Consider the following 26,548-nt stretch of genomic DNA (forward strand, 5'->3'; position numbering starts at 1 on the left):
GGAATAGGTGCCCAAGTGGCAGATTTGGTTGCTCCCTTCATGCTCTCTCCATGTCATTTGTTAAAGTTAATTAATGTGGAAAAACAGACATCAAACTGCTTTCCACTGTTTCCCGTCATCCTGTGCCCCCTACTGGCAAACGAAATTCCTGCCTTTGATTTACGACTACTAGACACAATACACTTCATGAACCCTTTTTTAGTGAGATATGTTGTCTACACAGGCCTTCCCTTCCCGGAGAATAATCAGGAATTGGTAGGGGAGCAAATAGGTTCCCTTGCTTTGCTAAATGCCATCGAGTCTATGAAAAAGCGAGCTGCTCGGCTTGACCAGTTTGGAGTCTGCTGGCCAGGAGAGGAGCTGCCCCCCACCATGCCCTCCAGACTCCCATCGCACCCTGCTTGCCCCATGTGGCCTTTTCAGAATTTAGAACATCGGCGAAGGCTGTGGCTTTGGCTGAAGCTGTGACTCCTGTCGCGTGGACCGAGCCACGAGGTGCCCTGGAAACTCCGCTCCTCTAACCACAGTGCCGGCCTTCAGCCTGTCCTATTGTCTGTCATCCCTGTCTCCTGTTTTATGCTTTCATCTTTCTTTACGTGTCTGCTCGGAGACCCTTCTTCTATCCTTCATTCATTCATTCAATAGTATTTATTGAGCACTATGTGCAGAGCACTGTACTAAGCGCTTGGAATGAACAAGTCGGCAACAGATACAGTCCCTGCGTTTGACAGGCTTACAGTCGTGACTTGTGGGTAGTTAGCCCCATGGGGACTGGGGTGGGGGGAAATATCCTACACCTCTCAGTCTCCCCCCTCAACCCCTCCACCCCCAGTGCTTATTACCGTTCTTTCCACATAGTAGGTGCTTAATTCTCATTATTACAACATTACGCTAACTTGGTGGAACGCTCCCTCCCTGTCTCTACCCCCATGCCCGCCCAACATCCCATCAGTTAGGTGTCACGGGCTCCTGTCTGATACTGGACAGCTTCTTCCTTTTAGTGAACCCACCAACCCATCCTAAAATGGCCCAGGTGAAACTGCTCGGAATTATTTCAGTATAAGTAGAGGTGACATGAAAAGATTAGATTGAAAGACTGAATGGTACCTAGAGGTGATAGAAGCAAATTATTTAACATCTAAAATTTGGGTTTCCAAAACAAAGTAAATCATCCACCCCATAATTTCTAGTACATTAAACTCGGCAAGCACTTAAATTTATATACACACGGTACCATGGATCAGTTTTTAAAACTTTTTTTATTTTTTAATTTTTTTTAAAGTTTTTATTTTATATTATCTACAAAGTAAAAGTTTTTTTTTCTTAACTTAAAAGTTACACCACTGTCTGGTGACAGTGATTACCTCATCAAACTTGATTTATAAATAATAATCCAAGAGTTTGATAAGAATTGACTGAATCTGTTTCAAGTTTAGTTAGAAGTAAAAGGGCTCTCCAAGTCTTGATTTTAGCGGTAATAGCAGCAAGAATCACTCTTGTTACTTCTTTTGCTAGCTGATGAGTTCATCACTTTGAAGGGTCATTAAAAAATAAATAACTTCCAGTTTTCAGCAAGCAGCATTGGGGCACTTGCAGGACTCTGATACAGTGCATGGAATTATGGAATAGCCCACAAGTTCCTACATGCCTCTACTCAGTCCAAATCTCTCCCACTGCAAGGTGACCTGTTAGCATTCCTATTGGGTGTTACAAGAAATCAATGTTTTTTTTAAAACAAAATAAATGAAATTCTAGTTTTCGGTGCTTCCAGTTGGTAGAAGCAGTAGAAGGGAGGAGGGAATTTGGCCTTTGGGTTCCTCCAGGGCAGCCTTACAACTGCTGTTGGTGGTGGGCTTGAACTGTAAAAAAGAAAAGGGGATATATAAATAGCAGCCTGGCAAAACCACACATTCAGCCCACGTCTTGGCAACCGGCACTACACTACACTGTTCTTTGGCAATTTGGTTAAAAACTTAGATCAAATTCATCATTTCCCTCCTACTTGAACTAAGGGGAAAAATTCAAACTGGTCAAATATCCAGATTAAAGAATACTCCTAGGAAGATTTACCTGGCCCTCAGGGGAAAAAAAAAATCAGAGCTTCTCCGCCCCCCCGCCCCCAACCAATTAGTACGTACTGGATTTACCAAGTTAAGACTGTGAAATTACGCCACAGCTGCCACTAAATATCAGAGTACAATTTGGGGATTTTACAATCTTTTCCAGGGAATACGCTATATACAGCTACCACACCTAAAATCAGTTACGCATCAAACACACACAGCCCTTTCTGATACTTGACCTTCAACAACTTCCCTGCATTCAAACCCTGTTCTGGCAATCCACCCAGACCAAATGATTTAAAAATCAAAAAGAAAAATTCTGCCCTACCCTCGGTCAGTGTTAGAAAGTACACATCAGCTGAATAGAAAACGTGCTCCTTCTCAAGCTAGTTCCCGTATGACACCTTGACTAGCTACAACGCTACCTTTCAAACCTCACTGAGCTTCAGAGCATTCGCCCTGCCGTTGAATGCCAGAGCTGAATGCTTTCGGGCAAGACCAATCTCTACCCACACACGCCTCACCTGAAGGGTGCGTCATATACGGAAAATGCGTTGTTGTCGAGACTGGAATGGGCTGTAGTGCACTTGGAGCGATAGCGGCTTGGGGCCCGCCAGGTGGCTGTGTCGTCATTAGCATCATTGGAGCATGGGCAGTTGGATGAGAAGGAACCATTCCTGACTGTACATGAGCCTGAAACAAAGAGCTCTTTTACGCAAACAGACAACATCTTTGGCTTCAACAACACGTCGACCGTGTTCCCATTATGCTGGAGTCTGAAGGGGAGTATTACGTCTGACTCTGACCCGCGTTCTCCAGGCACACTCCCTATTTTTCAACGATCAGATGGATTTGCAAACATGTTCCAGCCCTGGGCATAAATAATTGGCTTTAGCATGCCAAACTTAGAAGCAAAGGCCCAAATGTAGTACGTCTACTTCTCAGAGTTAAAACGGTGCCTCTTTTCATGGGTGCATACAGTGCTTTACGGTCAACATCCCTCCTCAAGATGGAAGCTTCTTCAGAAGCTGTGTGAGAATTTAGCTAGGTAGCATACATTTCTTCCTCCCCATTTCTGCTCCCTGCTTTTAGACCATTTCCTTGCACACTAACATTTCTATCAAAAAAGGCAGCCAGGGAAATAAAGGAGATGAAATGAATTCATTTTCCAGGATTCTAAGCAAGTAAAATGTTTGGTAGGCTAGGAGGCTAAAAGTTAATAACCAAATCGTGGCTTCAGTATTAACCGTGAGTTCTGGTCTCTACCCAAACTCCATGGGCACATACAGTTGGGAGTAATTGGCTGTGTTTTTATTTTCAAGATGAAGAGAAGGACCTATTCAGGCTATTCCCTTTAAGAGAGAGGCAAGAAAACCCTAACAATTTACTCAAAATTTCAGTACTGAATCCAAATATTAGCATTAGAAACAAAAAAATCCCAACTCTGAGGATTAAGGGGCAAAATCCAATTGATTGCATTCTTCTGAACCCATGTGAATTTTTTTTTTTTTTAAAGTTACAGCTCTTTACCTAGACAAATTCAAAAGGTACTCCATTCATTTTAACTTTTTCTCCTCCCAGTGCACTAGCAATCTAAGAAATTTAACACACATTCTTAAAATTCGAGTCAGTATTCTTACAGTGCTGCTCATCCTGCCTTCCCTATATCCTGAAAGAAAATAAACACCTTTGTGCTCACCCCTCTCCTCCACTCTTGTTCACTGTAACAACACTCAAATAGCCCCATCCCCTTGAATGTGGCAAAATAGAGTGCAACCAAATTCAAATGACTATGCGATCAATTTAGAGAAGACTTTCTTTAGTTCAGGTCCAAATTTTCAAGCAGATATGCCCAGGATAGTCATCCGGGGTAGGGGAGTTGGGAATGTGTAGTTCCCCATGACTGTTTAAATTTATAGCTCAGATACTGTGAAGGAAAATAAAGCTAATAGGAAAAGAAGGAAGAAACATGCTGCATTTCAGAGTCAGAAGTATTCCTGTAGTGGAGGTCAGTTATGGAAACATGAATGCATTTACTACTAGCAAACAACTCTATCCCATTACAAAAGCACACAAGGTTCTTGGATGGCTAGATCACATACATTTGAGAGGTGGAAGTGTTGCCGGGCAAAAGGCAAAATATCACTTTATAGGTTGGGGGGGCGGGGGGTGTCTGGCCTGGCAAGTGACTGGTTCCTCGTTGATTATCCTTGGTATTCTACCCTGTCTTCAGAAAGTTCGTTAAAGTTAGTTTACCTGAGGTACATGAGCCATGTGTGGTGGGTTGGTGTATGCAGGCTGAACATGAGAAGGATGAATCGTAAAGACTGTCTGTTGTGCTGTTGGGAAACTATTTTGTGGAGACTGCGTATTTGAACCCGGGGTCATGGAAGGTGGGGTTGGTGCAAGACCAGCATGATAAATGGCCGACTGCTGCTGTGGGGTTGTCAGATGAAGTGCTTGAGCAGCCTGGTGTTGATGGTGCTACAAAATAACAGGAGAGAAGAATTACTGAAGAATCAGTTTGCTCAAGAAAAAAATGAAATCAATTGAAGTGTGTTTTGCAGAGCTCTTAAGGTACTCAAAAAGTTAAAATCCTCTCTCTTTGCTCAGCCTATCCCAACCTGTGGGACTAGCTTTCTCTGCTGGAGCAAGGAGGGAAAAATCCAAAAAGCCAAGGAAGCAGGAGCCATACTCTGCTTCTTCCTCAAATCTCTGCAGAATGTGTCTGTCAACTCTTCGTATTGTACTCTTCCAAGTGCTTAGCATTACCGATCCGCACACAGTAAACACTCGATAAATACCACTGGTTGACTGAAACACTCGTGAGGATCAGGAAGAAGGTGTCGGTCTTGAAGGGACATTTACAAACGGTCAAGAAGCAGCCTAACTTTAGGGTAGATCTCTCAACCCCTGGGGTGGATCCATCAATTGTATTTATTGAGTACTTACTATGTGCACAGCACTGTACTAAGCACTTGGGAGAGAACATCACAACAGAATTAGCACACACACTGCCTGTCCATCTTCCAATCCTGACAGACGGAAGCACGGTCAGGTGGAGGGAGAAAATAATAATATTGATAATGGTTATAATAATAATATTATTTGAGTACTTACTAGGTGCCAAGCAATGTACTAAGTGCTGGGATAGATACAAGATAATCAGATCCCACATGGGGCTCACAGTCTAGGCAGGAAGGAGAACAGATATTGAATCCCCATTATGCAGATGAAAGAACTGGGGCACAGAGAAGTTAAGTGACTTGCCCAAGGTCACAAAGCAGACAAGTGGTGGATCCCTGCAACCGGAATTTTTGCCGCATCCTGAATTTAGCCTCAATGGGCAATTGGTGAATTTACTCTTCTGAATACTGACTAAAACAGCTTTAACTCAGCATGCATGAAATAGAAGGCAATTTTTTCCAGATCCCTAGATTTCAAGAAAATAAACCAATACTTATCTATTATTTAGTAATCTTCACTTTATGAAGTCCACAGCAAGACAGACTATCCTTATGATGTAGCTTTCTTAACTGCACCCTCCAAAACTGATCAATGGGGCATTGGAAGGTATTGTTAGAATATCTGATGAATGTACGTATGGTTTTCATCCCCCAAGGAGAGAGACGTACAGGCAGAAAATATCTTCAGGGTAATAAATGGCCCTAGGGCCTTTGTGCTCTAGAATCATGTTTTAAAGAACCAAGTCATAACAATCTCCTATCTATCCCAAACTGATGAGGGAATGCAATTGAGTTATTCACATTCAAAAGCATTAGTAGGAAAGGAAAGGCCTTCATAGACTCCTGGGTTTAACCTAGAATTTTTGACACTGGTTTTCAATACGGCTAAGGAAGTTGATCACCATCCTATTTCTGTTCCAAGCAAAGATACCTAAAACCAGTTCTGGGACTTGGAGTTCATGAACTTGCCTTGCTTTCTCTCCTTACCTGTACGGGACTGGGAGCAGGGTGACTTCCAGCATGTTGACTCTGTTGCTGTCCCGTTGGGGTGGCAGAAGGCTGTGGATGTGGAGTATGTGGGTGTAGGGTGGCATTAGGATGGGCATATTGTTGAGCGAGCGAACCAGTGGAAACTAAAAAGGAGAAAAAAGAAAGACTATGACAATTGATTTATGTAATGATCTGAACTACTCTAAAGCTCACAGTAGCTGAGTTGTGACTACTGGTCTAAGCATTTTGATGAACTTTGGCTATTTTGAATCTCTATTTCCCTCAAGTCTCATGCTAGTTTCTGGAAACTAACCATACTTTAGTGGGGAAAAAACCAAAAGAGAGCTATATAAACAGCTGAATTTCACTAACATTTGAATTACCAGTGAGGAAATTGCATTTTGAAGCATTCTGAAAGTAACACTAGCTATTGCTTGGAAATTAAGTAATTAAACTGGATATAAAGGAGTCCTAGGAAAAATAAGCATTGCAAGCATACAGTCACTTATATACACCCCTAGGAACAGGCGTCTATGAACATTTTAATTCAAACCCCAAAATCATCCACCCATTTCTAGGCCTTCATCTAGCTAACCTCACCATGCTACTGTTCTGGAGTTGGTTACAGCAGTCAGTATACATGACCTTCATGTAGGTGCATATGATGCCCACATGTTATAAAGTGACAGCACCAAAAGTGCCACAGTTTCGAAGTTGGAGATCTGCATTTGAACCAAAGTTCAAGAAGAAATAGTTTGTTGTTGCTTTTTTCCTAGAGTTCAATGATTTTAAAAAAAACCTCTTTCCGCTGAAACAGAAGCACTTCTTGCTGTTTGGTAAGATTCTTGGCTGCTGCTTCAGAAGATATTGCTTTTTAGTATGAAATGAAATGAGATTACTTAGAGAAAAATAAATTCTACCATCCAAAACTGGCAGCACTTTGAGCTTGGGGTTTGGGGCTGCAGTTTATGAATAAGGAAATCCAATGAGAAGATTAAAATAAAAATCTCAGATTGCTAAAGAAGCCAAAAGGGCAATCCTTGGTGAGTTTTTGTACCGGTTTGTTTTGGTACTAAGTGGGCTAATCGTTCAGTTTCCCACTCCCCCAAAAGGCAGCAGTTTTGAAAACCATTAACAGAAGAAATTAATGGTTTTCAATTACAATTTTATTTAGACCATTAATATAAATCCAATTTTGATTGCCATAAGAAGCAGAGTACAAAGTAGTATTTGTACACGTTCTTCTCTTTACACCACATGTACTCTTCTGAAATGTGAGAAGACAACTTAGATAATTCAACTGATCCATCTATATTCGAATATTAGTTTTACAGCTGTTACATACGGAACTGAAAGCACATCCGCTTAAAGCTGTCACTCTACTTTGGTAGCATAATTTGTATGTACCAGAATGCAATGATGGCAGGGGAAGAAATGCCAACCTTTTTGGGGTGCCAATCGGCCTTTCTTCAACTATGTATCACAGAGGTATCTTTGGGACCTGACAACTTTAACTCAGATATGAGAAAAGTTAATGAATGTCATACATTCCCCTAGAAATACTGTGCAGAGGGTAAATCCTTTGAAGCAATAGGCCACAAGGAGAGCATGATTGCTGCATCTCATGCCCCACTGAGAATACAACTGGCAGGATGAGAGAGGGCGAGTGGCACTGCACAAGTCAAAAGCACTAGAATCAAATTCCCCTGGGCAAGTTCTTGGTCCTGAAGTCATAGGACTGAGGCACATCCGTCATCTGTACTCTCCCAAGTGCTTAGTACAGAGCTCTGCACACATTAAGCACTAAATAAATACCATAGATTGATTGATTCTTGATGGGAGACTCCCATCTGGGTTTGAGGAATACCAAAATGGAGCAGAGAGGCTGGCTTCGGTCAGCAGTTCCATCAAGCTCTGGTTTCAGTGTCAATGAACAATTCATTAACACGGGGAGGCTGCTGGCTAGTTACTGAAAGGACTTCCTTAATACAAAAATTGAGGCATACTGAGATGTATTTCCAAAGGAGCGAGCTCTTCTTTAATAGAAAAGAAGATGATCTTTCTGAGGCACATTGAGTTCCATCTTATTGAGGGTCAGGTGGGTGGACTCAGTAATCTTATTCTGTCCAGGCCACACATGATGGTTTGACTCAAATCTCTGAACTGATGTGCATTCAATTGGCTTACTTTCCTTTTCCTTTACTAGACCTGCTAAAAACTTCATCACAAGCAGTAAACGTGACTCTTGGGAATCTATACAAAAGAATTAAAAAAAAAAAAAAACCTGACATGAAAAGTCTCATCTTTGGAACACCCTTCCCATTCTTATTACAATTATACCTGAAACATTGAGTTCCATTTTCAAATAAAATTTGGCTTTAAAATGCTCTAAGTTCACTTTCCAAAACAAATGAGATCATTTTTCTATCAATAGTCTCTTTGAAAGCGTTTCCAAATATCTTATTTGCTGCAACATCAGGCTCAGATCACAAAGAACAAATTTGGTATTTTCCATTTGTTCAAGTAAAACAACTAAACCCTTCCCAGATCACATGAAACTCAATTTAAAAGTTTGTTTGGGAGTGCCCATTGTGCAAATAGTTGAAAAGGCAGCCAATCCAGACACTAACTCACTTCTCTGTAAGAAATAAAAACAGCTCTACTTTCAGATCCAAAAAGTGGCACGCATTTATTTCCTCAATGAACAAACTGAATCCATACCCCTATGAGGAGAACCCCATGAGGTATTTTTTGGAGGGATCCAAGTCCCAGGTGCTGTAATCCAAGAGCAGAATAGCAAATATCTATAAATGCTTTTTTTTTTTTTTCCTGGAGAGGAGTGAGTGAATGTGTGTGCCTGCCTAAGAGTATGGATGGTTGTGTGCCATAGTGGATGTAGCTAGACAATTGCAACAGTTATGCAGAATGGTGTTAGAGGAAGGTGGAGAAGGCGTATTTGCATGTGAATGTGGAAATTTTCTGCAAATCATGTTTTCAATGCTAAAAAAACTACCTTGAAATCCATTGCTAAAATTTCACTTTTGATAACCAAAATATAGAGCCCCCCAAACCCCGAATAAAGCAAAAAATATTTAAAGCCCTATTTGTATTTTAGGACAGGTTTCTTTATATCATTCATCTTTACATCCAAAAAGACCACTGGCACAGAGTTATCTTTCATATTGAAAGACAAGTCACACAATTAAGTCATTCAACTGATGCATCCAATGAGAATAAAAACGGAATGAGTAATTAAAAAAATTTATAAAAAAATGTATTGGGGGGATCTTAAATTAGGCAGTTCTTACAGGACCACTTTCAATTCCAGGAGGTCCAGAATTGTGAATAGGAAGTGCTGCCTAAACATTTCTGATTGAACTGACCCATATTCTACCTCAAAATGTGAAACAAACATTCCAGGCAGATGTAAATATTCAATGATTAACCAACCCATCAGGAGTGATTACTGAGTACCTACTGGGTGCAGAGCATTGGACTAAGTGCTGGGGAAGAGTATAATAGATTTGTAGGCACAACTCTGCCCTTGAGGAACTAACAATCCAATCGGGAAGACAAATTACAGAGAGGAAGAAACAATGGTACATGAAGATATGTACACAAGTCCAATGGGGGTGAGGGGAGAATACCCAAGTGTTTATGTGACACAGAGGCGATGAAGTGGTAACTTGGGGGTGGGGGTAGAGGGAATATAAATTATAGTTGCCTAATATTTATGTTGATTTTGATATCATTTGCTCCCCTCTGGTCAAGTCTTCAAGAAAATTTGATCCTGATACCCTTCAAGACAGGATAATACTACTTGGTTTATAAGCATGAATGTATCAAGATAATAATAATAATAATGTTGGTATTTGTTAAGCGCTTACTATGTGCAGAGCACTGTTCTAAGCGCTGGGGTAGATACAGGGTCATCAGGTTGTCCCACGTGAGGCTCACAATCTAAATGCCCATTTTACAAATGAGGCAACTGAGGCACAGAGAAGTTAAGTGACTTGCCCACAGTCACACAGTTGACAAGTGGCAGAGGCGGCATTCGAACCCATGACCTGACTCCCAAGCCTGTGCTCTTTCCACTGAGTTACGCTGCTTCTCTATATAGTTCAGCTTCTTGTAAGCACAACTGGCTCATTCTCCCTGATACTAGTCAACTTGTCATAGGTCAAATCTATATATTAACATTATTAGCAAAACAAAAGGAACTGTTCAATTGGCTAATCAAGCCATTTTCTTGATATAAAGTTACTTAATTTTTAGGTTTGCCATTTTGACCTTGGATGCAAAAGTTGAGAGATCACACAGCTCTCTCTCTCTCTCTCACACACACACACACACAAACACACAATTTATCCCTTTTAAACAATCCTTATAAATTCAATTTTGAATTAAGGAATAAAGGAAAGAGGACAATTGAAATTTATTTGGAAGGGATAACGAAATGATGGTACATGCAGGCTAGTCACAACAACATGGCTTGGACATGATGGAGGAAAAAAGAATTGGCAGAGAAAGTTAGAATTAGCAATCTTCCAATGGTGTTAACTCAGTAACACCAAAAAGAGATTCAAGTGAAATCCGATGCATACATCTTTATTGTATAGGACTCATTACGTTAAATATGGCCTGAAAGTAATGGTTATTTTCCCTTAACTTCAATACACTTCCAGTTCCATAAATGTTAAAACTGACAACCGATTCTTCTGAACCTCATTACTTTGTGAACTTCAGCTTCATAATAACCCCAGTAGTGGGGGATGGTCTCAGCACAGTTTTTCTGTGAGAGAAGGCTGTTCAGGATCTTGGATTATGAACAGGGAGATGGACCCTGGTTTGGATGGAGAGGACTGCGCTCTGATTGATGCCTGTCAATCTTCTGTAAGACAGCCCCTCAGTTCACAGAGAAGAGCTCCATTCCTCACAGGGATCACATAAAGGCTCTATAAATCAGATGGGCTATTTTCATTCACAAGGATTTCACGACACTTTTTTCATTCTGCTGAGATTCGGCTCAGACATGGCCAATTTCTGTGGTTTTATTGTTCTTACACTGTGAGCCCTGTGTGAGAAAGGGACTGTGTGTCCAGTTTGATGATGTTTAATCGACCCCAGTGCTTCCAATTTTGTAAGCGCTTAATGAATAGCATTAGAATCATAGGGTTGCATTTTTATCATTTTTAACTGTTTTGAGCTTCATTTCACATAAGTATCTGGTACAACCAACTGATCCCAACTGAAGTAAATTTCACTGTAATGGGATTTCACTTGAATTCCCTTTCTTAAAAAAAAAAAAAAAACCAAAACAAAACAAAGGACTACTGAAATTTTCTGAATCAGAAGGTTAATGCTAAGTATGATTCATGGATTTGTGACCTTTGAAGCTACTTACCAGAAAATGGCTCCAGACTACTCCCAGAGACAGTAAAATGGTGAGGATAACTACATTTAAGACCTCAATTTGAATAATAACTAAGCAGAGAACCAACAATTTATTTCACATAATATAACTACATAGTTTCCCTCTTAAAAGACCATATATACACACAGTAAGACTCCATTTTAACGAAGATCTATTAAAGGATTAAATTTGTTAACATTTCCTGGAACCACATTCATGAATGTACACTCCATGAACTGCTTTATCATTTCAATTCTGGGATACCAGGCCACACTATAATTCGTAAAAATACCATAAGTTCTCCAATGGGAGATGAGAAAAATATGTTCATGAACACACAGGTTGAAAAACATTTGGCATTCAAACCATTTCAAAATCATTTGGTCACCAGAGTAAAAGGAATAGCTTTAAAATTAGGTATCCCATACAATGAAGTCAGATAAATAATAAAATAATGCTCTCAGCATTTCCAAGAGAGTGATAAGGGTGTAAACCTTTTCATCTTGAAAGAGCTGTCTGTGAATATAGAAAATATGCTTGGCAGCCTGTTTCTAAATGCCTCGGAAAAAAGCCTGTAATTTCATTTGCAGAGAGCAATCTCTTTTCTTTCTCTTTTTTAAAGCACTCATTTTAGGTTCTGGGTGGCCTTTGCTATCCTTATCTACTCTAAAGCTATAAATATGGCTGCTAGGCAAAGCTCCCCCTCTTCAATTAATTTTGGTCAGCTCTTGGTAGACTGAATCCAATCTAACTGAATATTTTATTCTCATTTGATTGCAATCCATTTCAAGACTGCTATTTTCCCTAGCTATTTAATTATGCTATAAGCTCTGACTTGGTTTTCCCTCATTAAAAAAGCAAAGGCTTTTAAAATGTTAAAAAATAAATACTGCATGTTCTGTTCCTTTAAGACTGCTGATCACCCAGAATAAAGCTGAAAGTTTCATGACTTTTTTTTTTATAAACAAGATACTCTGGTAGAAGCAAAACCAAATTGATATTTTCACTGGTGAGGATTCTTAATTTCTCAGTTTAGTCAAAAAATGAAAAATTGACTCTACATTTCTTTTTCAAGACAAAAGACAGATATTCATCAAGCGTGGAAACTCCCAACAAGAACTATGCTTCTCACTCTGGATATAGCTATAAAGGTTTGCTCAGTAAACAGATATGAATTAAACAATTTCTCTACTAGTCCAACTTCTGACAAAACTGTTCACTTATATACTTTCAAACTGTTTTTTATCTGGTACAAGGAAGTGTTATTCAACTCATCTACTCATTTAACATATATTCTTTAAAAAGTGATTTACTTTACAATTAAAATTAAAATAAAAAACCCTACTCACTGGCAAAGTAGAAAGAAGGGCCTGTCTCCTTGTTGTATGGTAATTTGGGACATGCTGAATTTGGGAAATAGAAAGGTAAATTAGCCTTTTGAGGTGTGCACTTTCCCAATTTTCTGGAAAGGTTGACATTTAATCATTTTCTTGAAGTTTTTTTCATGCAGAATTCCTTCTGATGTTGTTGTTGATGCTCAACATTTTAAAATGTTTTTAATTAACTGAAGGAAAATGATCCTGCCCCAGCAGTTAATTTTCTTCTGTTTGGGGGGCACAAAGGTCCACATAATGGCTTGCTAATTCAAATTAATGCAATTAATAACTACTACATTATCACAGCATTCTACTGAAGAAGTTTGGTGAAAGTACTGAATCAAAAGCAACCAAGTTACTTATCTACAGAATTTTAAACAAACTGGTCTAGGTTCTTAACACACAATTCAAACTTGGTACCACATTATTAATAAAACTAACAATTCTGAATGTCTTGAAGGCTCATAGGAATCTTTAGTGTTTCTTGCTTAAGAACTAATACTCCCTGAAAGCTACTTACAGGAGGGTAAAGTCTATCAAAATTAATTGAGAGACAGAGACTGAGGAAGATAATGTAGGAGAAAGTATCAAATGTTGCGAAAGAAAAAAAAACTCTTCTGGGAGTGAAAGGGGCAAGTCTAAGGGGATGAAGGGAAAAATGGGAGTCACTGTCAAGGTTTCAAGGAAAAGAACTGCAAAGTAAGAAATGATCTAGAATTTACGCAACAGATTGACAGATTAATTGTTCAGCAAAGTATTTCAACCAGTCAAAAGCATAATTAATCGGCATGGAGAACAAAGGAATTCAACTGTCAAAACAGTGATCCTACCCCAATAGTCTATTAAAGTAAAGAGAACACGGCTGGCAGGTGATGTAAATTGGACACTTGGGCCCGTACGTTTCAGGGCCAATATCCCTAGGATTCTTGCACAGTTCAAACAAAAGTCGTATAGCTGTTAATTAAATTGGTTTCCATTACTTTGTTTTCCATACTCTACTTGGCATCGCCTATGGGTATGTTTTAAATTTGTTTTTAAATAGTTCTACTAAAAGCCTCATCTCTTAGGTCTTTACATTATGAATCTACAACTCTTACTGAGGATAAAGTTAATCATTTAAACATGGCACTCCTGAAACAGATCCTAAGAGAATATGGATCAATTTACATTTTCAAAATTCAGGGCAGCAGAGAAGGGAAGAAGGCATATAACGGGCTGTCTTATACCACAAAACTTTTGACTTTTAACTTAAAAATTCAACCAAATCCTTACACGTTTATGCAGGTCTAGGCCACTAGTTCCACTAGACTGTAAGCTCCTGGAGGACAGGGATCATGTACTCTCTTGTATTTTCACAAGCACACTACCGGTTGATTTTACAGGATTTGTTGTCTTTTAGGGACTACTTAAATAACTTGCAGTGGATTCAATGGCGAACCTATTGTGGTAATATTTAACACATGAAATGTGACAATGAGGAGGAAACTGATTATTTCCAAGAGTGTTTCAGGACTGAAAGAACATAGAAGAGATGGCTGATTTAAAAAAAACCCAAAACACACAACACCTAATAATAATAACTCTATCATAAAAAATCTTGACCCAAATATTACTTTATTAAGGTTTAAATTCAAATTGCTAAAAACCAAATCATATTTAGTAAGTAACATTCTCTTGTCACTAAGGAACACTAAAAATTTTTTATGGGTAGCTTCAAATAGACAGAAACAACTGAGCAGTTAAGTGAATGCTATTAAGAAAGATGTACTTTAGCAGCACAGTACTATAATGATACTCCCATGAGCATCAGTACTTGGAAACAGCTACTTCCAAAAGTATTGGCAAGTTCAACTTGAAAGTTCAGATCTTATTCCATGAAGTGTATTCCAGAAATGTTCAATAAATCATAATGCACATACCAATAATTTACAAGCCTCAAAACTCTCCAGCCAAGTATTTAACACCAAAAATCTGGAAAAATAAATCCACACAAACTGTGTAACACCTAATGAAGAAACAGGCTACAACAGCCCATTTTGGTATAGTCCGCTTACTGCAGTTTTAAGTTAGTTCAGGACAAAATTCCAATTCCGTACCACCTACAAGAAATGCAAAACCAACACTAGTGTCTGCCAATTTTCAAAACACATAAATCACATATCATAAACACTTTACTTGAAAGAAGCATGTTGTCTCAATGTCGACAATTTATTTTTTTAAATATGGTGTGCATGAATTGAGATGAAACAACAATGTATTATACAAGTTAATAATACATTTATTAATTGTTAATTTATTGAGCTGAGCTGATGAAAAATTTATAAGCCAGGTTTCAGTGAAGCTAGCATTAAAGAAGGATGATGCATGCTCTCAAGATGACTAAGATAATAAACATCGACGTATGAGGCCTTACCATCTCTCAACAACATAACGCTCATTTCAGTGCTTCCCGAAACGTGGAAGTGGAAGGTATAATAATGGAAACTAATGGTTTCGCACAAGCCAAGACTAGATTCTAAAAGAACCCAGACCTCACTCGGGAAATATCTGTCATCCCACAAAAAATGACTAGGACTCGGCTACATTAAAAAAAGGTGTCACTGAAACACTAAATGCATATGGGTAAACCAAAATGACAGTATATGGGCTACTGGTTGACCATAATCATCACAAGATTGGGAGAGTTTAAAAAAAAACCTCAGTATTTTCACAACCCATAAAATTACCACAAGAAGACCAACATCCGTAATTTATGCAAAGAGTACATCCATCCCAAGGATGGTGCCAAGACACTTACCCACAGAGCAGTAGTATAGGAAGTCTTGTGCATGGCAGATCGAGTGACACAAATCTGCCACTTCTTTAAAAACAAATCCCTAAAATGGCTTTGATAAAAATCAGGGACGAGTTACAAGAGGAAATGTCATTGAAAGCCTCTATTTCCCATAGGGTCAAAACAGCCTTCTTAAATGCAAAAGAAAAAACCCCCAAAAAACTAAAAATGCAGGAAACTGAGGTCATATCTAGGAATCTGGAAAGGTAACCGAGTAGTCTTGTGCTCTGAGTCTAATGATGGTCTAGATATTTAGGAGCAAACCTAACTAGCAAATGCATTCGGTTTCAGATCAACTACAGCTCTCAAAAAATACTTTCGTACTGAGAGCAGTTCAAACTTTGTGTTTCATAAAATGTTTTAATAATTCAATCAGTGATAATTATGGCAAACTGCTTTCACACTCACAAGACACTACAATAAAGATTCTGCCTTGTTTCAGGGCGCAGCTGAGTTTGACTTTTTGACATTTTAAAAACATTCACAAGGAGAAAAATGTAAAATTGCTTGCAGCAAAACAAAGAACTGACTGAAGCAGCATAATTCCGTTGTGAAAACTTGGTGCAGCAGAATAGCTAAAAGGAGATGCAGCAACTATTCTCTACAGAAAAATTAAATCAAACAACTCAAGATCTAAACCCAAACAAAACTAGGGATGATTCTCAAAATGGTAGGTTTCCACCCCCAACATGTTTTTGCTTGGGCCAGACTTTTACTCTGCTCCCATTTTTTGGCATTTTATCTGTATTCACAAACTTCTGAGAAGGCTAGGAAAGGTTTATCAATCATGTGGTGGTGTAGTTCCCACTAATCTGGGATGGCTGGTGGACCCGGCAATGAGAGTCTACCTGAGTGAATTCTTTTCAAAATGAGAGTTTAAATTAGATTAGAACTAGTGAGAGATGCTGAACTGACTTGTGGCAAGTCTTTAATCCTATGTTTATAAACAAAGAATACCAATAGTACTCAATTAACATACACATTAGACTTGAATTCAGTATCAAATCAAAGGGCGATCATTTTACCAGGCTGTTTATGCCTATACTGACATATGCTTAAAAGCTTTTCCTATTAGATTTTTACACTTCATTTAAGAAATTATCTCCAAAACTAGCAGCAAATATACCTAACTCAAGAAAGATCACAATTTCTGTCAAGATGCAGAAACTCAGTTCTTTTCATACTACATGTAGAACAGCTCTGTTACGGACGGGCTTGGGATGTGCCTTTCCAGGTCTTTCTCTTTATCTAATGAATAATGGTTCGCTTGTAAAGGCATCAGCCTTTATTAAATAAACCAGATTATATTACTCCTTTGGATTTACACAGTTATTCTTTAGAAGAAAATTACAAATTATTTTAAATACATTATCATTTTATCACTATTCTGGAGAGAGGAGGCATTATAAATCTTCACTGCACAAAAGGAGAAATGGCTACAGAGAGGAGAGGTTAAATGACTTGTCCAAAGGCACGAGGTAGGCCACTGGCATAATGCGTTTTTTGCTTTTTTCTCGCCCCCACATTAACCAATCCTTAATAGTTTAAGAAGCCAGGATACTTATAAATTGCTTTCCAAGTGGTTTACGATTAAGAGTAATCTCACAATTTACAATACCACAAACATAAAATATTTCCTACCATACATCGCATGCGTCTGCTCATGAGCACCATACTGAGTTGCTGAGGAGGACACTAAACCAGGCTGGGCATGTGTTGGTGGTGCCATCATTCTAGCATTGCCCTGAATGACAGGACTATAGACATGAGGATGCTGCGTTCAAACAGACACACAAACAAAAATAAAAATTAAAAAAAAAAGTAAACACAGGGTTACACAGAAACTAGTTGCTTACTTCCACTAGATATATACAAGTCTGCAGAAACATCTATACTCTTTTGGAAAGACAGAGATGGACCTTTTAAGAACCGGTCAATGCTATCCACAGAAAAGGGATTGAAAATCATTTTGGGGCTTGACCAACTAAAACAGACTACAATTCTTATCATCTTTCTAGCAAAATTCTCGGATTTAAAGGACTCTGACGCTAAGAAATAAAAATACATCTCTCTGACAAAGCACCAATGCTGGGAAACTCATTAAAGTTTACATGCATGTGATCATTTCATATGGGAAAATGATGAAATTTAACCCCCAAAAATATAGTTTATCTGCAAGTGGAATACGGTAGGACATATTTTTTTAAAAAAAAGGCCATTTTTCTAACACTGCCCTCTGCATTCCTTTTTAAAATGAATACCCTTCGCTTCCATTCACCCATTCACTCATCGTACTCAACAACAACAATAACAATAACAACAATAACAACATCAACAAGACTCTCTAGAGAGTTTCCAGGAGATCCGATCATTTAAAACTTGGACTTCAGAGTGAAAGCACAAAAGGATACAAACTGAGTTAAAATAGAATCAGCAACAACCTGAGATTGATAATGTGGCACATGCTGCACGAGAGGCTGATTAGGAAACTGCTGAGGACTATAGGCGACGTATTGTGTCGAGTAGGCTGGCGGGGTGGCTACAATTGGAGGACCCGCTGCTGAGGCTGGATGCATCATGGTACTCTGATGATGCTGGTCTTGCCGTTGCTGTGGCATGTTTGCAACTACGAGGCAACAGAAACTTGAGATTAGAGGAAAATGCTGCTTGCCAATCTACTTTAATTACAACAAATGACTAAACCAAAGTTCACTACAGAGTTTTGAAAGGAAAATGAAAAGACATAGCAAGGAACACGACGCACAGAGAATTTCACTGGGCGATCAACCTTGTCGTGCACACCGCCACGGTTACTTCACATTGTATTAGAGTAAAACAGCCAATCTTCTGGCTCAGGGAAAAAATAAAAACCAGATAGTTTCCTGAGATGAAGGTTGGAGGTTGTTCTATTGGAGTTGCTTGCCAAGGAGTGGACGTACCAGTGCCAGGAGATGACCACCACCACAGGGTGGAGCACGGCCGGACATCCCAAACCCTACTTGTTGCATAAGCCCTGCTTGACACTGCAACTCATTCAATAGTATTTTATTTCAATAGTATTTATTGAGCGCTTACTATGTGCAGAGCACTGTACTAAGCGCTTGGGATGAACAAGTCGGCAACAGATAGAGACAGTCCCTGCCGTTTGACGGGCTTACAGTCTAATCGGGGGAGATGGACAGACAAGAACAATGGCAATAAATAGAGTCGAGGGGAAGAACATCTCGTAAAAACAATGGCAACTAAATAGAATCAAGAACTCGGATCACAAGGACGGGAAACCCTTCCATTCAGTTGTGCCAAGGAGCTCTGCCCACGGCAAAAGGAATGAACTACACCTTCATGACCAAGAGTCTATCGTACGGGCTCTAACCCATCCAGGTTCTCTCAGGGTGATATATTAAAACACTGAACACATTTCAAAAGGTAGAATTTTTACCAGCAAGATAAAGAGCTGTTAGAGTTTAAGAACAGTTAAAATGCTCTTTTATGAACTCAAAATTTAAGCTATTCACTATGTTCCTCATGTTATGAAAGAAATGAGTTGACTTCTCTTAGTTGATTATCAAAGGAATTCTATAGTACTTCTCAGTTTCTTTTAAGGGTTTATTCACGTAATTTTGAGAAAGCAACGACCCAGCAGGATCATGTAACTGAATTTTAAAAGAAACTCTATCCACTAATTCAGCTTTGGAACAATTTATACACCAGTAGATCAATCAGCAGTATTTAACTGAAGGTCTTCTATGTGCAAAGAACCATATTAGGCACTGGGGAGAGTGCACTTGATCCCTGACTTTAAGGAGTTCTCAGTCTAGCAGGGGAGACAGCAGGCACCAGAGCATGATATGCAGTAGGAGAAAGTAATGTAGAAAGGAGTGTAGAAAGAAAGGAGTGGAAAAAATATGTACTTTGATCAGTGCTACAGAAGGCTGTTAAAACTTAGGTGATTAGGTGGAAAAGTAATAAGTTGGGGAATATAAGATATAGAGACTAGGCATTAATCAGGGAAGACTACTTGGAGGACATGTGATTATAGAAGGGCTCTGAACATGAGAAGAGTTGTGGTCTGTTTGATATGAAGGGGGAAGGCTTGAGCAAGAGGTTGTTGGTGGTAGATATGAGAAGGATGTACGGTGAATAAGTTAGCTTGAGAGTTAGCTGGGGTGCACTGGAAGAAGAGAAGGGGTAAGTAGGGGGTACAGGGCTGACTGCGTGCCTTAAAGCTGATGGTCGGAATTTTCTGTTTGTTGAAGTGAAGGATGGGCAGCCACTGGAAGATTTGAAGAGAGGGGAGACTTATGGTAGAATGCAATTTTTAGAAAAATGACGCAAGCGGCAAAGTGAAAAATGGACAGTGGAGGGAAGAGACTGGAAACAGGGAAAATGGTGAGGAGCCTGAGGCAGGAGTCATGAGATGGAATATGACAACAGGGTGGCCATTTGAATGGAGAGGAAAGGGCAGATCTGAAAAATCTTATGAAGAACCAACATACCAACATGTTAGAAGAGGATCGCATCTCTAAGACAATGATTTGGTTTGATTACACTGTATATTACTGCACAAGTTTCAGGGAATCTACCATTTGCCCCAAAGCTGGCCTTAAACCCCTTATTTGTTTTTCCAGATCTAAGGTCTATTTACTGCTTGGTGTCTAGTATTTAAATTTATTCATTCAGAGAGAACGTAGCATTCTGCCCACGCCAAAATGATGAGGTCCAGCTGTACGTGGACCCAAAGAGTCTAGGAATTATACTTGGCTGGTTTCACCAGAAACAAGGGGAGAGGGAAGGAGTGTCACCCCAACCTGGATGCCCCAGAAGGTAACCACTGCTTTTTGGGGCACCACTGCCAACAGCAAGCAATTTCTAATCCCCAAAAGACTAAAATAGGGGAAAGGGGCCCTGGGTCATCCCAAAAGCTCATTGTGGGAAAGGAATGTGTCTGTTTATTGTTATATTGTACTCTCCCAAGTGCTTAGTACAATGCTTTGCATACAGTAAGCACTCAATAAATATGACTGACTGATGGCATGAATGAATGAATCCTAGTTTGAATCCCAATTGCCTCTGCTGAGGCAGGCCCAGCCCCAGGGGCTGTCTGACATGAATGCCTGAACACCCCAATCCAGGATGTTATAGGCTTCCCCCAACACTTGAAATGTCTTACTGGTCCTACAGATTTCTTTAGTTAAAAGACACAACAGCAGCAGAGGCAGCATGGAGAAGTGCAAAGAGCATGAGACTGGGAGTGAGAAAACCCAGTTTTTAATTGCAGCTCGGCCTTTGGCCTGCTCTTTAACCCTCTGAAGTCACTGCATCTCTCTGTCTCAGTTTCCTCATCTGTAAAAAGATTAAGCAGCACTGAGCAGCGTGGCCTAGGGAAACGAGGGCAGGCTTGGGAGTCAGAGGACCTGGGTTCTAATGCTGACTCCGCCACTTGCCTACTTTGAGTCCATGGGCAAGTCACAACTTCTCTGTGCCTCAGTTTCCTTAAATGGGACTTCAATACCTGTTCTCTCTCTTAGATTGTGAGTTCCATGTGGGACACAGACTGTGTCTGACCTGATTACCTTCTACCCACCCCAGAGCTAAGGACAGTTCTTGACACGGAGTAAGCCCTCAACACACACTATAATTATTCATTATTATTATTAGAGTAAATAGAATAGATGTGATTGTGAGCTCCAAAAGAGACAGAGACCATTCAATATGCTAACCTTTTCTCTATCTTAGTTCTGAACACACAGTAAGCACGTAATGCCTTTATTATGGAAACTCAGGGGACCTCAAAAGACAAAAACACAACCTCAGAGATAATCAAGAGAGCATATTAACGAAGCAACTTCAACATTCACACCCTGATTAAAAATTCAGTTACTCAGTTCATGCAACATGCGTTCTAAAAACCAAACACAGACAGTATTATTCTCACCTTTACCTGCTCTATATGTCTTGGCTTGATTCACTGGCATTGGTGTCATGGGTATAGGATATAAAGGCTTGAGAGGGAAGGGGAAAAAGATAATTTAGGAGGAAGGTTATTTCATATTCTCATTTATGTAAACCTGATATTAATCTTTGATCACTTCTAAAACTTTAACATTTACTCAAAACAAACAACATTTCTTATATCTTTAGAAGACATCTTTTGGGTGAAAGAAGAGCTTTTATAGTCTTCAGGGGCAGTCACTTCAGTAAAAAGAAAAAACTCTGAAGTTAGGTCTTGCCTAGATGTCCGAACCATTTATAATAAAATGGCGATGACTCCTGGGCAGCCGGTGGCAGGGGACAGAGTCAAAGGTGGATGATCAAGTGATCAAAACGTCCATCAAAGACGACGGCAGAGACTCGAGTTTTTTCTGCGTGGAAGAAGGCAATAGTAAACCGCTTCCATATCTTTACCAAGAAAATTCTATGGTTACACATACCAGAACGACTTTACGACAGAAGACGGGACGTTCTGAAGAGGGTGCGTCCACGGAGTCGCTATGGGTCGGAAACGACTCGACATTTGAAGATGAAGACTTAGCAGTCACATACAGAGAAGGTACCCTGTCACCCAGGGCAAGTACCACCGGTTGCGGTACCTTTTTTCCCCTCCCACAGATTCCCATTTCTGCCCTTCCAGCTCCAGGGGAATGGAGCAGAGCATGTGTGGCCCAGGTCCACCACGGTCTACCTCCCCGCTTCAGACCCCTGCTAACCCCACTTCCAACTGGCGCCTTGACTTTTTAGAATGGAGGATGTCAGAGATGACAGGAGGTTATAGTATTCTTCTGAATCCAGGCCCATGTTAGATACTCCCTGGAAAATCTCCTCAAATGTCAAGCCTGCGACCCTATTAAGCAGGGTGATTTACCTGCACTCCTGGGCTCACTGGAACGGGGTACATCATATTTGGTGCAAAGCAAACTGGTTGAGTATATACCGGAGTTGGCTGTTGATGTCCCACCATTGAGGGACTAGGTTGGGCTTGTGGACGAGGCGAAGTAGGGGTGGTGGAAGGCTTCGGCTACAAAAGATTGTATGGATTTCAATCAATTAGTTAATGGTACTTTTTCAGTGACTGCTGTGTACAGAGCACTGTACTAAGTACTTGGGAGAATAAAACACAACAGCGCTCAAGGAGCTCACAATCTAGTTGGAATTTCATATTCACAAAAATACCTTCCCCCAACATCCCCTTGCAACTGTGGATCTGGGCTGGCTTTTCCTGCCGACTTTAATTTTATACTTATGGTTCTTGGCAATTACGAGAAGCCAAAATCGTTAAATGCCAATGACAACAGATGTTACCAAAACTAGAAGCAGCCTAGGGGAAAGGGCACAGGCCTGGGAATCATAGGACCTAGATTCTAATTCCAGCTCTGCCACTTGCCTGCTGTGTGACCTTGGGTTATTCACTTTGACTTCTCTGTGCTTCAGTTACCTCAACTTTAACACAGGAATTCAATATCTCTTGTCCCTCCTACTTAGACTGTGAGCCCCATGTGGGATTGAATTAACTTGTGCTTAGAACAGTTCTTGGCATATAGTAAGCATTTATACATTACGATTACTCTAAAATTAAGGAACTACTTCCTGATCAGAAACAGATGATTTCCTTTAGACTCTGCAGTCGGAGATTTTAAGGAATGTGTGAAGGAAGTTTCCTCCTAAAAGTCTCTTCCTTCAATAGATATACATTTGCTTAGAGCTCCAAACTAAATTCTCACACAAGATTAAATAACTTTTTTACACTTCAGTTAGACATAAATTTTAACTAAGAGAAAAAAAAGAGCTAAGCTAAAAATCACTGTTTTAGCACATCTGAAGAAAACCAACGTGACAACTAGGCAGGGCTTTTTACTAACTTGAAAGAGACTATCAGTCTCAAAAGGAAAAATATACTTACTTGAGCAAAAGAACGAGGGTTGAACTCCTTTGCATTAGGATTCAATGTAGATTTCCTTACTTGACTAATAAAGAGAAAATACAAAGGCCGGTGAGATCTACGGTCAACTTTAAAATCCATTAGTTCACCTAAACACGTTCAGATTTCTAAAATTTTAAAATTATAATTAAACGGAAAAAAAATCAACACAAATCAGCTACAGGAAAGCCATGGTTACACCATAAAAAAGGAGACAAAGAAAGAAATTTAGTTAACACTGTTCAAATCTGGAACTGTTTCCTTAGGGTTGATAAGCTTAGCGTTGTTAGCACCAGACCGTTTCATGAAATGGCATTAAGAGCAATCCTTAGTACTGATTGCCAGCCTGCAATCTTCCAAAAGGAACCAATACTTATCATCCCTTGGAGGAAAAAAAGTCTCTCCAGTTTTGTTAGTATTGAGCCCCATGTGGGACAGGGACTGTATCCAGCCTGATTTGTTTTGTGTCCACCCCGGCGCTTAGTACTCAGTCTGGTAAATAGTAAGCACTTAACAAATACCATAATTAACTATTAAAGGAAGGCTACATCTAACCATCAAAACATTAAGCTTTCAACTTCACGTAATTTATGAATATCAAAATTAAACTCTCCAAACAATATTGTAAATCCAAAAGGAACTCACTCAGCTGCATCTTTCTTGTCATCTTTATCATCTTTTTCTTGTTTATTTCCTGGACTGGAGGTCTGAACCCCTTGAGATGTGACTTCGGGTCCTCTCTTCTGCTCAGAGTTATTGCTAGTTGATGGAGAAATACTGGGGCTGTTTGGTTTGCTGTTGCCACTAGCACAGTTAGCGGTGCTGTTGTCAATCATGGAATCCTTTGGATTTGCATCAGGTTTCTCTTTAATCAAATCTCTGGACTTTTCTCCTTCTCTATTCTTATTTAGCAGTTGATCAACAGAATCCACAACAGAACTTGGTTGTAACTACAGGAAATATTATTTATGATCTCTCATTACCATCAGTACTGACAAGCTGCATCACAACATACAGAAGCTAGGACTGTATCGATAAAATTTGCTTTCTACTTTGAACCCTAAGATAAAAAAGCAACAACAGATTATTTTTACACAAACACGTTACTGGTAAATAGAAAGTTTCGATGGATCTGGAGAATTCTTACATGTCACAATGAAGGCATACATCATGCTATGCTCTTATCCACATGATAGTTGCACCATTCTATGTACTCATTGTTCTAGCAACCACATCGTTATTAGTTTGCTATTTTCAGAACCAATATCAAACACGTCGAATTAAAAGATATGTGAGCCCCTTGGGGGGCCAACGATTGAGTCAAGTTCTCAGCAATATACTTTTCTTAGTGGTTAGTACAGTGCTTTGCACAATTATTTAGTAAGCAAATTCTTGCAAAATGGTGTGCAAAATGCCTGAAACCGGAAAAAAACCCCCTAATTTCGGCATAATTTTACATTTGATGTGCTTGTGTCCTAATCAATTTTAAATAGGCTTTTTGACTTACACTTGGTTATTATATTTATAGTTCAAAAGCCTTAGACATTGGAATAGCTAAATCTAGAAGCAAAGATCAACATCAGGTTTAAGAAAACGGTTTAACTTTGCTTTTCAAAATACAAGCGGTATTTTGTGCCAAGGCACATACACAATACAAAGTGTTAAGCTAAGCTACGAGTGGACCTTATTGGACAATTCAGTCTTCTTTTCTCATGTAAACACTTCTGGAAAAAAAAAAAAAGACAGAAAAAACTACTTACCCTAAAGTCATTCTTAAATTTCTTTAAATCATCAATTTGTTTTCTATGTTCTGAAACAACTGGTGATAGACCTGCAAATTGGGAGATTTAGAAATGTATGCGGCCAATGCAAATATCAGACTCAGACATCACTTATAATAATAATAATAATAATTACAGTATTTGGTAAGCACTTATTATGTGCCAAGCACTTTTCTAAGTGCTGGGGCAGATGCAAGGTAATCAGGTTGTCCCATGGGGTACTCACAGTCTCAATCCCCGTTTTACAGATGAGGTAACTGAGGCACAGAGAAGTTAAGTGACTTGCCCAAGGTCACATGGAAAGACAAATGACGGAGCCAGGATTAGAACCCACGACCTCTGGCTTCCAAGTCTGTGCTCTTGCCACTAGGAAACTTGGAATCACTTCTTATTGAAAAACAAAAAAAATCAGTAGGCTTCATTTTGTGTTTATTCTAATTTAAATGTAATACTTTGGCAACAGTGAGAAGCGTCACTAAACAGATTACTTAAAAATTATAATCATTATTATAATAATTATTATGGTACTTGTTAAACGCTTACTCTACGCCAAGGCATTATATACCAAGTGCTGGGGTAGATAAAAATTAATCAGGTCCTACACGAGGCTCACAAGCTAAGTAGTAGGAGACCAGGTATTGACTCCCCATTGTGCAGATCAGGTAACTGAGTCACAGAGAATTAAGTGCTTGCCTAAAGTCAAACAGCAGGTAAACGGTGGAACTGGGATTAGAAGTCAGGGCCTTTGACTGCTAGCCCCGTACTCCTTCCACTAGGCCATGTTGCTTCCTGCCCCGCTTTGTATATAGTAATAATAATAATAATAACAATAACAACAACATTTAAGCGCTTACTACATTTTGAGCACCATTCTAACTGCTGGGGTAGATATAAGCTAATCAGGTTGGATTCGGGTCCCTGCCCCACATAGGGCTCACAGCCTTAATCCTGATGTTATAGAGGAAGTAACTGAGGCACAGAGAAGTGAAGGGACTTGCCCAAGTTCACATAGCAGACAAGTGGCAGGAGCCGGGATTAGAACTCAGGTCCTTCTGGCTCCCAGGACCATGCTTTATCCACCAGACCATGCTGTTTCCTGTATATTTCAGAGTACAAAGCAATTCCTGTTAACACCCAAGAAGGAATTTCAAAATCCTAAGGAAAAAGTGACTTAAGAGGGTAAATTGCAAAGAAGAATATTCTCTGACAGG

At 39.5% G+C, this 26,548-nt stretch overlaps 1 protein-coding gene across 7 annotated transcripts in view; it reads right to left on the reverse strand.

Annotated features, from left to right (window-relative positions):
* Positions 1 to 1,323: 1,323 nt before the first annotated feature.
* Positions 1,324 to 26,548, reverse strand: part of ATXN2 (ataxin 2) — an 87,168-nt gene continuing 61,943 nt past the window's right edge. For 2 of the 7 annotated variants that reach the window (XM_029058482.2, XM_029058479.2), the window contains 12 exons: positions 25,317 to 25,387; positions 24,202 to 24,506; positions 23,539 to 23,602; positions 22,504 to 22,656; positions 21,583 to 21,643; positions 18,083 to 18,267; positions 17,283 to 17,415; positions 12,782 to 12,835; positions 6,017 to 6,162; positions 4,320 to 4,547; positions 2,588 to 2,756; positions 1,324 to 1,859 (listed from right to left, as the gene is read on the reverse strand). In XM_029058482.2, the coding sequence (XP_028914315.1) occupies positions 1,831 to 1,859; positions 2,588 to 2,756; positions 4,320 to 4,547; positions 6,017 to 6,162; positions 12,782 to 12,835; positions 17,283 to 17,415; positions 18,083 to 18,267; positions 21,583 to 21,643; positions 22,504 to 22,656; positions 23,539 to 23,602; positions 24,202 to 24,506; positions 25,317 to 25,387 (1,598 nt within the window). In that variant the 3' untranslated portion in view covers positions 1,324 to 1,830. Of the gene's footprint in view, positions 1,860 to 2,587; positions 2,757 to 4,319; positions 4,548 to 6,016; positions 6,163 to 12,781; positions 12,836 to 14,403; positions 14,908 to 17,282; positions 17,416 to 18,082; positions 18,268 to 21,576; positions 21,644 to 22,503; positions 22,657 to 23,538; positions 23,603 to 24,201; positions 24,507 to 25,316; positions 25,388 to 26,548 lie in introns of those variants that run through there. The other 5 variants (XM_029058481.1, XM_029058478.1, XM_029058483.2 and 2 more) reach the window with 4 other exon arrangements.

The sequence above is a fragment of the Ornithorhynchus anatinus genome, chromosome 2, assembly GCF_004115215.2.
Source record: "Ornithorhynchus anatinus isolate Pmale09 chromosome 2, mOrnAna1.pri.v4, whole genome shotgun sequence".
NCBI lineage: Eukaryota > Metazoa > Chordata > Mammalia > Monotremata > Ornithorhynchidae > Ornithorhynchus > Ornithorhynchus anatinus.